At 41.0% G+C, this 14,038-nt stretch overlaps 1 protein-coding gene across 8 annotated transcripts in view; it reads right to left on the reverse strand.

The window, feature by feature from the left end:
- TRAPPC12 (trafficking protein particle complex subunit 12) overlaps nucleotides 1-14,038 on the reverse strand; it is a 52,638-nt gene that overhangs the window by 30,042 nt on the left and 8,558 nt on the right. For all 8 annotated transcript variants that reach the window (XM_083431607.1, XM_083431606.1, XM_083431610.1 and 5 more), the window contains 2 exons: nucleotides 9,477-9,590; nucleotides 6,786-6,924 (listed from right to left, as the gene is read on the reverse strand). In XM_083431607.1, the coding sequence (XP_083287733.1) occupies nucleotides 6,786-6,924; nucleotides 9,477-9,590 (253 nt within the window). The remainder of the gene's footprint in view (nucleotides 1-6,785; nucleotides 6,925-9,476; nucleotides 9,591-14,038) is intronic.

The raw sequence follows: 14,038 nt of genomic DNA on the forward strand, positions 1-14,038 counted from the left end.
GTGTGAGTTATTGCTTGATTGCTGGCTGAGTGAATGTAGCTGGGGTGAAGTTGTGGCCCAAGACTTGCCTCACTTTCACAGCAGGCCCTGTCCTGAAATGAGCAACCACAAAGGGGTTTGCCATTTTTTGGAGGGGTTTTGTGTGTGTCACATTGGGGTGATACAGGGGCAGGGGCACCCTGCGCTGTCAGCCAGGATACAGAAGTGCAGGCTGCCTGAGAGAGCTTTTCAATCAAAATTTTGGTCGAAACAGCAAGACTTAGGGTTTGTGGCACGACGACACGGCCACGTTGAACTTTCTTCCAGCTTCAAATTAAAAAGCCAGGACAAAAAGAGGCTAATAAAGGAGAGCCCGTTCCCACAGAAAAGGGAAATCTAGTTGTTGTAATGAACAGACAAGGAAACAGGTAACATGAAAGCCTGCCTAATTAATCGTAAACAGAGGCAGTCCTCAAATTCTTATGAGGACAGATTTAAAAGCAGGACAATGCCTCATACTTCACCTGTGAGTTTCTGGCAGCGTGACAGACTCTGCGATAACCAGGATTATGAACTATGAAAGTGGGGGGGGGGGGGAACCACACTGAGGAGTCTTATATAAACAAGGTGCATTGGTTAGTCACAGCATTCTAGAAGAATTATGCACACCTACAGGTTTCTCACAGTGGTAATAACCCCTTTTCAAAATAAATCTCCACAGTTCCAGAAGTCTCTGAGAAGTTTTAAGCAAGGGCTGGGTTGTTTCTGCACCATGCGAAACATGAAGGACATCTCTAAGACTGTTAAGCAGTTAACTGTGTCTGCAAGTCGGTATTTATTCTAATGGTCAAATGCATGGTGGCATAATGCTTCTGCATAATGTGCATCTACTGTAAAGCCAATAAGTGAGGGATATGAACAGGCTTGAGAAGTATGTGCAGTTTAAGCATCCTGCTGCAACACAGTCCCTGTCAGACATTAAGAGATGTGCTTCTCATAATGTCTGAAGCTACCCTTATGGAGACGGCAAAATATCCATCATTCTTATGGGCAGGTTGTGAAGAAATGGTGATCGTCTGAAGATTCTGTTTATAGAGTCCTTTTTCGCTCTCCTCCCCACCTTGTTCCTTTCACTGAGACCTGGGCCACCCAGATTTAGAAGGAAAGAAAACAGAGGCAACTTTGATGAATTTGTATCCCCAAGTGGCACACTTTGCTCCTCTCCACAGGAGTAAATAGTATAATTATTTGAGGGAATCTAAAGGGGTGAAACTTCAGACTCCACTATGGTGGAGGCTAAGCCAGTTTCCTGCCATTAAGAGATAAGCCTGCTCCTATCTAAATTATCACTATTCTAGGTATATCCTCATCATGCTAGAGAGTGATGGTACCTGGAAAACGACTGTACACATGATCAATTTAAAAATGATGATTACGGGCAGGATTCATCTAATAATTATTATTGCCCAATTCCCCCCTCCTCGTCCTACAAAACCAAACCCCCACTCATCAAAACATGGCAGCAAGTTAGTGCAATCCAATACTTTGTGCAGCAGAAATTAAGGTCTGGCATACATAAACATGTGCTCTAATCTAGGACAAGATTTTCATAAATGGGAATGGGTCAGATAAAGAAGTAGAAGGTAATTAAAAAAACAAATTTGGGAGAATGCAGCTTTTTTCATGGCAAGTTATTTGGAGTTAAAAAAAGAACAGATACACATAAGGAAAACGACCAACCAAAACGTTACAGTAGTATGTATAGGATACTTTGCAGCTAAAATGCTATGGTTAGAAACCAAGACATGAAAACAACAAAATCAGATTTCCATGAGCACATACAGACCCCCCCCAAAAAAGAATCCCTACCTTATTTTAGTACTCAACGTTCTAAGACATGCAAACAACAAAATCAGATTTCCTTGAGCACAAACAAAAAAGAATCCCTGTCCTTATTTTAGAACTCAACGTTCTATGTAAGGAACTAATGAATAGCCTGGGAAAATAAGGTAAGCAAAAGTGTTGAGTTGGTCAGCAATCTGGGTGGAGACAACTGGGAGTTACCATGCGGGAGCATGATATGCATAGAGTTGTATTTGTTCTTTTTAAAAGGCTTTAGGCAAATCCTATGTCATGTGGGATCTAAAGATTCCAAGGCAAGGAGAAAGGTGACAGAAGTCAAACTGGGCTGCAGAGGTGAGGGTACAGCATTAAGCTGGTATTCAGGAAAGTAGGAACAAGGGAGACAAAGAGCAACAGAGGAAGAAGAGAAGATGTTGAGCAATGATTGCACAGGCAGGAAAAAGAAACAGAGAGAGAAATAATACTTGGGAGGCTGTATTTTCCTGGGCTGTAGCAATTATATAGCATCAGTACCAAGAACGCAGAACTCACTGGGCAGCGCTAGGAATAGCTGCTGGGTTTACAAAACAGAAAAGCGTATGAAAAACATCAAGAAAGCAATGTAATTATAGGATGGAAAGAACTTTAGCCATAAGGATCTCCAGTGCAGAATTCTTCATCTTGAAGAGATGCATAACGCATTCTCCAGCAGGTGTGAAGGTAGCATACTACTATTAGTAAGGCCGCCACTAGAGGGGGAACAAAACACATCCTTCAAGTGGGCCCTGCCAGATCGCACGCTGAAAGCAAAGTATTTTCTGCCATTTCTCCCCCTCGTGTCATAATTACTTTACCGAAACACTGGAACACCTACAGTTGTTTCAACGTTTTAGAAGTATGTGATTTATACATATATATAAAAGAGAGGCAAAACTGGATTTTTTTTTCTTTTTTAAACCAATCTCTTGAAGCAAAAGGAATACTTTTAAGTCCTTGTAAACGACGGAAGAGGATGGAAAGACAGAGCCTTTAAAGCCACGTGACAGCTGCCACATTCTAAAAGCTAGATTTTTTTTCTAACGCAGATGACCATGGCAAGGTAATCATAATTGCCACACCTATGCTGGAAATCATTTGAGCGATGAAGGTGGTCCTCTTCGGACCCTGCCGATCGTATGCTGGCTCAGGAGCACTGCTGGTGCCTGTGACAACCTCAAAACGGTGGAGCTAGCCTGTGAGTTCCTTCTCTTGACAGAAGGAAAGAGGACTCCCTCTAGTTAAAGCCACTACACCAACTCAATGATATCTAGCATTTCCAAAGAACAAGCAATCGTCGGAGAATTTAAGGCTTGAAAAGACCTGAAGGGCAGCAATATCCTAAAGCTACACTTACTATCAAAATTAACCTTTGCTTTCTCGTCAAATTGCCTTCGTAGGGCAGGTAGCCTGACAGCAACCGCCTACTAGAATTAAACAAAGAAAAAGAGCATTACAAGCAGAATGAACGAAAACCATACCTTGAAATAGTCACTAAAGCCAGGCAATGGGGGGGATCTTTAGAGCGAGCAGGACAGAATAGAAAATTTAAGTAAACAAGATCTAATTGCATCTCTGTAATGAAATAGATACACAGGCAATTGTCACGCAGGTTAATGTACAATCTCTGGTGCTTCTTCCTCCCCAAGGATGGGGAACATCACATGTGAATGGCAGGATGTGTTTGCCATAAAGAGAGGAGTATATGGATGCTGGGGCGTACACTGGGATGAGTTCATCGGCTGTTATGTTCTGCGTGGGGTGGGATGCGTACAAGAGCTGGAATCTGGCTCCTACAAGACTAAATACTAGATGAGGAATGTGAACGGGCACTAAGATTTTATACAGACAAGATCTGTATAGTAAAAGCTATGGTTTTCCCAGTAGTGATGTATGGAAGTAAGAGTTGGACCATAAAGAAGGCTGATCGCCGAAGAATTGATGCTTTTGAATTATGGTGCTGGAGGAGACTCTTGAGAGTCCCATGGACTGCAAGAAGATCAAACCTATCCATTCTTAAGGTAATCAGCCGTGAGTGCTCACTGGAAGGACAGATCCTGAAGCTGAGGCTCCAATACTTTGGCCGCCTCATGAGAAGAGAAGACTCCCTGGAAAAGACCCTGATGTTGGGAAAGATTGAGGGCACAAGAAGAAGGGGGCGACAGAGGACGAGATGGTTGGATAGTGTTCTCAAAGCTACCAGCATGAGTTTGACCAAACTGCAGGAGGCAGTGGAAGACAGAAGTGCCTGGCGTGCTCTGGTCCATGGGGTCACGAAGAGTCAGACACGACTAAACGACTAAACAACAACATGGACTGCATACTACATGGCATGTAAGGTAGGCTATGAAGAGCTGGCTGTATTTTAATTAACAAAAGTAGATGCCACAGAAAGAGCTGTGGGATTCTAGTTGGAGAAAGGGGATGAGGGAAAGTGAAAAAGACATGGTGTGTCAATAAAAGTTGGCAGTTTAAGTTGGAAAATTCAGACTCACACACAAATATGGACATAAAAGAGGCAGAATTTAGACAGAAGGGAAAAGTTACTTTGGAGTAAAAAGAAAAGCATTTAACAAGTCTAGCTGCATAGACGCCAAGGATAAAGTAGTGCTAGGAATGTTAAGAGACATCCATGGAAATTCATAACATTTCCAGACTGAAATTCACATGCTGTTCGGAAATGAAATGCATTTCATTTCATTCAATGAATATTTTGAATTGATCCAAATTACACACATGAATTAAATGAAATGTATTTTATACCACTTTCATAACCATTATTTATTTGTATCTCGACACATTTGATTGCAAAGTGCATTTTAATTGCCTAATTCGTTTAACTATTGTGAATCAAAATGAGATAGATAAATCAAAGATTTTACAGTTATGCTTGTTACACCAAAAAATGAAAAGAAAAATTAGCAACCATCAGCATATTATCATAGATGACGGTTACTGCGCAGTAGATAAAATATATGTATGATTTATGTTTATTTTATCATTTAAATTAGCTGTTTAACGACACAGATTCATTTTTCATTTTCAATACAGTTTATTGCAAGGCAGACTGTTAGGTATGCCCTTTCTACCTCTTAGGCCATCGAGACAGCGTAGCCCTCAAATATGAACAAAGGAAGGGTGATGGTCTTTTCCAAGCTTTGATCTAATACACCTGCCATTTCCTATTATAGGAAGATCAGCTGGATCCCTGCATTATCTGACTTTTTGATCTGATTATAGATATCAATTCCTTAAGAACCTAGATAGGTAAGGGGTTAAAAAGATATCTCATCTTTAGTATGCTTAGTCTTGGACTATACTGCAATTCTAAAGCCCTCATCTTTTAGCAATTTTGTAGCCCAGTACAGACATAATGCTACACCATAGTTAGTACAAAACATGTCATTGCCTTAGCAATGGTTGATTAAGATTCACAGACGTACAGAGGGCATGCATAAGAAGACATCAGCAAACCTTCATTCTAAATTTACAAGCAGAGAATAGGGAGCTGGGTGATATTAACAATATAGTTCGGACATAACACTTCACTATGGTTCAATTCCAAACATGATTTGCAAACTTGGTTCAAGTCATTCATTCACATCCTGGTTTGTAACCAAACCTTAGCCATGGTTTACATTTCCAATACAGTGCTGAACCAGGATTTAAGGAAAACAAACCATGGATATGAGTTAGGTTTGCACAAGACATGCTTTTTACCTCAAAACCTGCTTTCAGTGTTGCTGATAACCTCCAAGGATCAGGCTAAATTTCAATGTGTTCCTTAAAAGAATAATTCTCAGCTTTGGTGTTGGGGGATGGGGGTTGTTTTGTGTGTGTGTGTGTTTGTGTGCAAGCCTGTCAGAGGTACCAACAGATCCGACCACGTTTGCAAAAAGAGAGAACTTCTGGAGCCACACAGTGAACACATCAATATTGCATGACCTCAACCTCTCTAGGTAGTACCAGCAGCACCTTGCTTCAGTGAATGAAGGTATTTTGAGCATTCCGTCCTCAAAGGTCTATAACAACCACCTCAGAAATAGCATAATTTTTGTCAGAGCAGCTGATGAAGGCAGAAGCTGAAACATTTTGCTGTAAGAATTTAAGATTTCTGTTTTGTTAATCACTGTGATAAACTAAACATCTGGTTTTGGCGATTAACTGCATCCTACCATGATCCTGAACAAGCTTGTCTGAAGGGCTGTTCAATGCTTTCATTACTATTTATCATATGAATGGCAGGTGTTTCATTAATAAAAAAAGTGTTTATGTTTTTAAATGTGTTTGAAGTCACTTGGAGACTTCTGGATAACAAGTGACTAACAAGTTTAATAAATAACAATATAATTTGGCCTCTGTTTAAAACTATATATATATAGAGAGAGAGAGTGTGTGTATATATACATACACACACACACACATATATATATATATATATACACACATATATATAATAAACTGGGTCTACTTTCTAAAATGCTTTTGTATATTGCATGCTTGCTATCTTTTACTAAACATGTGCTTTTTAACAATACAGAACTCAGTTCACTATATTTTGCTTTGAAGGATATTTAGACTCCTTACTACCTGCCACTGTTATGTAAAGTATAACCACTGTCGATTAACTGGAAGAGACTTTCAGTGAACCAGCATGGTCAAAAGACCTTCAAGAAGTTAGGTCACCATTGTGTTGTTTCCATCTACAAAGTTGCCTTACTCCCTTTTAAGGTTGAAAACTTGGGTTTCCTCTTCTAAACTATATAAGAAAACGGACAAAATCCAGCAACATTAAAGTCTTGAAACTCCAACTAATGTCAATGGAATATATTTAAGCATGTTCCTAATTCTCTGACTGAAGTCACTGTAATCTAAACACTCTAATGCCCAACATCCTTAGTATTAGAAGAGAATATAAACAGATTTACCTTTGCGTCCTGGGTATACATGGGGATAATACTCATAATATAGGTCAGCCTGGTCTAGATTTCCAAATGGTTCAAATTCCATTTCAGCATTTTGGAAGAGACCCAGTTTCACCAGGAGTGCAAGTCTTACAAACCAAAGCTTGAAAAAGGGAAAAAAGAAAATAAATGGGGGGGGGGGGGGAGAGACAGATCATTTGACAGCGTTTACTGCAAAACCCAAACTTACTTTACTATTAGTTTTCTAATGATGCCTAAAAAGGTGCCTATGATGCATTCACAGATATCCACATAACAGATGCCTTTGGCCAAAATCAGAAAGCTAAAATAGGTGGTTCTGTCTTCACTTAACTATCTTTATTTTCTGCTCATCTGCCAATGAAATAACAGCAACTAACATCATATAAAAGGTAAAGGTACCCCTGACCGTTAGGTCCAGTCGCCGATGACTCTGGGGTTGTGGCGCTCATTTCGTTCTATTGGCCGAAAAGCTGGTGTTTGTCCGCAGACAGCTTCCGGGTCATGTGGCTAGCATGACTAAGCCGCTTCTGGTGAACTAGAGCAGCGCATGGAAACGCCGTTTACGTTCCCGCCGGAGTGGTACCTATTTATCTACTTGCACTTTGACGTGCTTTCGAACTGCTAGGTGGGCAGGAGCTGGGACTGAGCAATGGGAGCTCACCTCATTGCGGGGATTCGAACCGCCGACCTCCTGATCGGCAAGCCCTAGGCTCAGTGGTTTAACCCACAGCGCCACCCGCGCCCTGCAACATCTTATAGTTCTACATATGATTTATGGTTGTTATTATTATTAATTGAATTTATTTATCAACTTTTTATTAAAAGTAACTCCAAGTGACTAACACTAAAAGCAACATTAAATAAAATGAATTAAAAGCTAAAAATGCATTCATATTTAATTAAACGCAGGTCTAAGACATCCCACTCATTGAAGGAGACCACACATAATTAAATGCCAAAGGATGGTATCGAAAGTCACCAAGAGAGCAAGGAGAATTAACAGGGACACACTCCCCCTGTCTCGCTCCTGACCGGGACCAAGACAATTTTCATGACAAAACTGGCCTGGAGTGCAATTGATAGACCTAGGGCAGGGGTCGGCAACCCGCGGCTCCGGAGCCGCATGTGGCTCTTTTACACCTTTGCCGCGGCTCCGGGGTGGATACTAGCGAGGGGAGGAGCCGCATTGTGTGCCCTGACACTCCCCACTGTGGCGGGCGCTGTACTGGCTGTGACGTCACATGGGGGCGGTGCGTGCGTTATTCACGCACCGTCCCGACCGATTGTGGCTCCCAGTTGTTGTTTTTTTGGAAACGGGTCAAAGTGGCTCTTTTTGTCTTAAAGGTTGCAGACCCCTGACCTAGGACAAAACATGCCAATTTGAGGACGGGATTTGCGGCTCTCATCCAATCCTGATTCCTCCAAACTGGCTGCCATCACAAGTTGAGAATAACAACTAATTATTTGCCACAATATTGCTAGGTATTATTATGAGAAATGTATATATTGTTCATGCCTCTAGCTATTCCCACTGACACCCACCCATAAGAGATCTAGAACACAGATTCATCAGTGGAGTTTTCAAGCATTCTGCTTACTAGCCACAGCGCCACAAAACATCTTTATAACCTTTGTATTAATAACACTTGAAACAGAGAAATTGCAATTGCTTTTAAATAAATATCAGCACAAATTATTATTACAATGCTCATAAAAATCTTTGGAACACAACTCTCTCTGAAGTGAAAAAAATATAGGCAAATATGCTGCAGCTGCAGAAGAATTTTTAAATTATTTGTTCATAATATGCTTTTCGGGCTAGAACAAGGGCAAAGTATCTTCTTCCCCAACATGACAGTAAGGACAATGCCCTTCCGTTTGCATTACAAATCTCAGCTTTGGTTTTAAATAGATCACGTTTGCAGGACTAATCCTGAAAATACAAAGGCAATGCATCTGGAAGGATCTTAAACAACCAGTGGTCAGAATCAGGGCACCTATAAGTTGGGAACAAGCAATTTCAACTAGTTAGACTGTTAAAGGTAAAGGTACCCCTGCCCGTACGGGCCAGTCTTGACAGACTCTAGGGTTGTGCGCCCATCTCACTCAAGAGGCCGGGGGCCAGCGCTGTCCGGAGACACTTCCGGGTCACGTGGCCAGCGTGACATCGCTGCTCTGGCAAGCCAGAGCCGCACACGGAACGCCGTTTACCTTCCCGCTAGTAAGCGGTCCCTGTTTATCTACTTGCCCCTGGGGGTGCTTTCGAACTGCTTGGTTGGCAGGCGCTGGGACCGAGCAACGGGAGCGCACCCCGCTGCGGGGATTCGAACCGCCGACCTTTCGATCGGCAAGCCCTAGGCGCTGAGGCTTTTACCCACAGCGCCACCCGCGTCCCAGTTAGACTGTTAGATAGGCTCTGTTCCTTAACACTGCAGTTGTGTGAACTCTGTTGATGCAAGTTACGTGCAAAGCCAAATGCATACATTAGCTGCAGGCCTCCAGTTTGTGTTACATTTCCATGAAGATTCTTGTAGTGGAACAAATTACCCACTCCTGCTTTAAAGTGCACATTCAGGAAGTGACAGCAAATAAAAATAGCACTGAAGGATGGGCTCTCTTCACCCATTTGTAAAACCGAACCCACAATTTTGCTTGACTGAAAGGCAAATGTACCTGCAGAGAGTCTGTAGTATGACTTGTGGGCAAGCCATTTTTGCCATAGCCTTGACCGTGGGCAGTCAGAAGCCGTCCGCATAAGTCAACGGCCGCTCTCCAGTTTTTGCTGCTCTGGGTGGGAGGGGGAAAAAGAAGAATAGGCTAAGTAACAAATAAATTCAGCTGCTAAAAAGTTGGAGCTGCTTATTTTGCTTGAAGCAGCTCCAGCTAACCATTAGTAATAATGACAAGGTCAGTAAAGTTAGCCAGTAGGAAGTGGGATGTCATTTGTCAAAACTGCTTGTATAATTAGGCAAAAAGCGAAGCCAGGCATGACTCACAATTTACAATTAGAAGATTGCTAGTGTAAAAGGATACACAATTTATTATGACAGGCCAGATACTGTTCCATTCAGAAGCAGTGGTCAGGCTCCATCTGAAATGCGCAACATTCCTCCCCACCTTCCTAAGTTTCATACCCATTCTCTCCAGATAACACTGCTATTTTATTCTCTTTCTAGGATCCAATTACGTTCCTATTAGTTTTGAATCGATGGCTTCATGAAGGTCATCAATATGATTTCCTTGAAAAATACAGCTTGGTCAAAATGAAATATTTTAGTGAATATAAACAGCTGAGATTTGAAACGTCGTTCACCCAGATATAGCAGCAAATGAAATACGGGGGAATTATCAAAACAAGACAGAGAGAACCCAAAAACTCATGCAAGTGTACTTCTTTCTATGGGCATTTGCTAGACATTTGTCCGCAGTCCATACATTTTTTATTTAAAAGTGTTTAGTCCTCAAAAAACAGACAGATTTTTCAGAAGCCACAGCTATGTGTACCCCAGGCTCACAAATGTGCCAAGCCTCAGAGGAATTCCCTCGGGGGAAAACAACTTATGCCTGTTCCGTTCAAAAGCTAAGATAAAAAATGGCTGTTGCTTCTTGTCAGAGCTAAGAAAAGAGAGAGAATTGTCCGTGTGTGTCCAATACATTCAGTAAAGAGTGGAATCAAGGACAGTAACTGGGTCGAACTCCTACGACACCACTGAGTAATTCCCTGAAAGTGGCAGTAGTCAGTGACATAAATCAAAAGGAACATCATGAACAGGAGCTTCTCTTTGCCAAACTATTTTCTCCTTGAGTGTAGAAAAGGATACTAAATGGAAGTCCCTCCACCAAAAAGTGCTACTTCTCCAGTCCACTCTACTCCTATTCTTTACAAATATCCCTGTGGCACAATCTATTCGGAGGGGAGGCAGAAGACTCGTGTCACTTATTGATTCATGAAGACGGGAAGATATATCTGTGGTCAAAGAGGACAACTGCTCTTCTGTTGTGTGTTGCGTCCCACTTAAAATCTGACCTAAAATCTGGGGTCTACACGAGATGGTAGATGAGGATGATTATCCAAAATGTATATTTATTTATTTAAAAGGTGTGTGGGCTATTTTTTAAGGACAAAGTTCTCTCTAGGAAGCTTACAAACATATAATAATGAAAATCAGAACTCCTATAATTAATGCAATGCAATATGTCATACCCATTAAAATCAATGTACACAACTCATTCAAGACCCATTAATTTCAATAGGTCTTCTCCAAATATACATGACATCCATGCCTCATTTGATTTGTATGCTGCTTTTCTGTGGTTAAAACCATGCTCAAATACATAATTGCAAACGTAAGGAAAGTAAGGTAAAGGTAAAGGGACTCCGACCATTAGGTCCAGTTGTGGCCGACTCTGGGGTCGCGGCGCTCATCTTGCTTTATTGGCCGAGGGAGCCGGCGTACAGCTTCCGGGTCATGTGGCCAGTATGACTAAGCCACTTCTGGCGAACCAGAGCAGCACACAGAAATGCCATTTACCTTCCCGCCGGAGTGGTACCTATTTATCTACTTGCACTGGTGTGCTTTCGAACTGCTGGGTTGGCAGGAGCAGGGACCGAGCAACTGGAGCTCACCCCGTCGCGGGGATTCGAACCGCCGACCTTCTGATCGGCAAGTCCTAGGCTCTGTGGTTTAACCAATTTCCACATAAATCATAATAAGATCTAAAATAAATAATCAATAACAGCAAAAAAAACCCCACCCTAAACAAAACTTCCTAAACAATATACCAGCCCAATAGTCTGTTCAGCAGCCTTAGCTTTTGTAGCTGGACTCAGTCGGGGACCTGCTCTCTCAGACCAGGGAACACTATTCCAATGGAGACTACTCCTGCAAATTGGGAGTCAGCCTCAGGAAACCACAAACACTCCCTTCACTTGACTGGCTTCAGAAATCCAAACCATAGATCACGGCTATTACTGGGCTCACCATATGAACTGTGACACACTGTTATCTATAAAGCAAACCAATAATTTCTTTTCATATGTGCTGCAAGGAAGAGGAGTGGGTGAGAAGAGCAATCCCTTAAATGATTAAGAACATTCCTTAAATTTTGAACTACAGAAGTGAAGTACTTAGTGATGCTAAGTATTTTATTTCAGATGCTGCCATACATGAATAATTCTGAGGAAGCTTTTAAGGGGCCAAAAGTCAACAGTACACTACACTGATTACTGCTTCTTCTACAATAGATGTAGAATCCAGTATTATTATTACTATTTTTTTTTTAAAGAGAGAATATGTGAAGATAGCTATGTTTCATGTAACTGTGATATTTTGAAAATGTACACCTAGTAACTGTATCACAATCAGATCTATTCATCACATAATTCCTTCTGGATTGCTCTTTGTGGGTAAAGTCCAATTTCTGCTGAGTTTGCTGGCTTACTGGAAGAATACCATGCTATTCATTTGTTAAGAATATAGTGTCATGACATTTATTAAAGGTTACTGGGCTACTAGTGCACTGGCTGCCTAATGAACTTTCGAGAGAAGGTGAAAGATGCTAATGGAAAAGCAATTGGGAAAAGAGATTCAACATGTTCAAACTTGGGAAGACAAAACATAGTCCCAAATTATCTGGCTACAATAGCAAGTTTGGAATGCTTAACACGAAGTATATGGTATCTTTAACTAGTTTACAAGTGTGTGGGTAAGGGGAACAGATCTTGATTTAGACATTGTGCCAGGAGGTACTAACACCAGTGTGCTGTGATTTTGGTTGCTAGAGAGTATTGCAGGATAATGCCTTAGATAAAAAAAACTGAGCAACTAGTTTTGCATAGGGATAGCTTTGGATGTAGTCTTGAACAAGCAAGGAATTCATTTTTTTTAAAAAAAGATGTTAATTGTGCTATGGTTCCCATTTATCTCCAGCATGAAAACCTTCCCAACCTCTGATGACATTCTAATCAAAGGCAAATACACATTTCCCCCCTCACACAATGATTTGGCTATCTAAATTACACATCCAAACTCTTCCAGTAGCTGAGGAGCTTCTCCTTAGGCTGTTTTACTCTAACTGATCCACAAGCTTGCTTGTAAAATATACTGAGGATTGCAGTTTAGTAGGTTTCTTTTTTCCTGAATTAATCCTCTTGCTGTGTTATTAGCTGCCTGAATATTTAAACTTCATTTCACAGTACTGAAAGCTGAGAGAATAGCCATTTAACCAAGACTAGCTAAGGATTCCATGGCTAATGTGAAATGGGAACCAGGGTCTTCTTGGTTCACAGCTCTTAGCTGTACACAAAGAGATATACTATCCCATCTTTGTATCAGTTGCTCAGGTACAGACACAGAGCATCCTGCATTTTAATGGGATCATAGCCAGAGGACACAGAACAGCAGGAATGGACACCATCTGTTCTTTGATGTATGACAGATGTACATATGCAATGAAGGTCACACAGTTCAGGTGATACAGCAGAATAATGGACGAACCATAATAAATAAATGGATGTCTGATTTCCAATATAAATTCAATTTTTTTTATTACTGTTATTAAATTTCTGATGACCATCTGTTTACTTCTCTGGAAAGGACTACTGAAGATTACTCATCTAACCCCTAAGAGAAATCAGGATTAAGAAACTTAACTTTCTGGATTTTTTTTATTTTTTTTACATTAAACACAAGACTACTGAGAGTCCTATTCACTGGGCTATAGACAACCACAGGCTACTAAATAGCCCTAGGACAATGTCTCCTGAAAAACTTAAGGCATTGTTCAGGTTGAAGAAAAACTTGTCTATACATCCTGCTTTAAGAAGAGTTATATGACAGATCCTTAAACCCACTGATTCCATGCGTAAAGGAAAAAGAAACCTAGCAGTTTCAAACTTTCTATTTTCAGAGAAGCATTTCCATGTTGACTGTCTCCCACTATACACATAGGTTTTAGGGTGTACACCCAAACTTCTGCAGCTGCATGTTGCAGTGACAGATGCAAATGAATGGGCATGTGGGGTTGTTGCTTTTTAAGAACATTTGCCAGCCATGACTGATTTACCTATTGGGGAACCCTAAATAATATTCTTGAGAAACCCCAGACCTCTCAAAGAGCACAGTATGAAAGTTATGGGCATAACCCATCTCAGTTTTTTTCTAAATCAACTGAAGAACGATTAGTTGTAGCCATAACTCCTTGACCAGTTTTTTGTTTAAAAATACAATTTAAAC

Source organism: Podarcis tiliguerta (genome assembly GCF_965153285.1).
Source record: "Podarcis tiliguerta genome assembly, chromosome: 3".
NCBI classification, from domain to species: domain Eukaryota; kingdom Metazoa; phylum Chordata; class Lepidosauria; order Squamata; family Lacertidae; genus Podarcis; species Podarcis tiliguerta.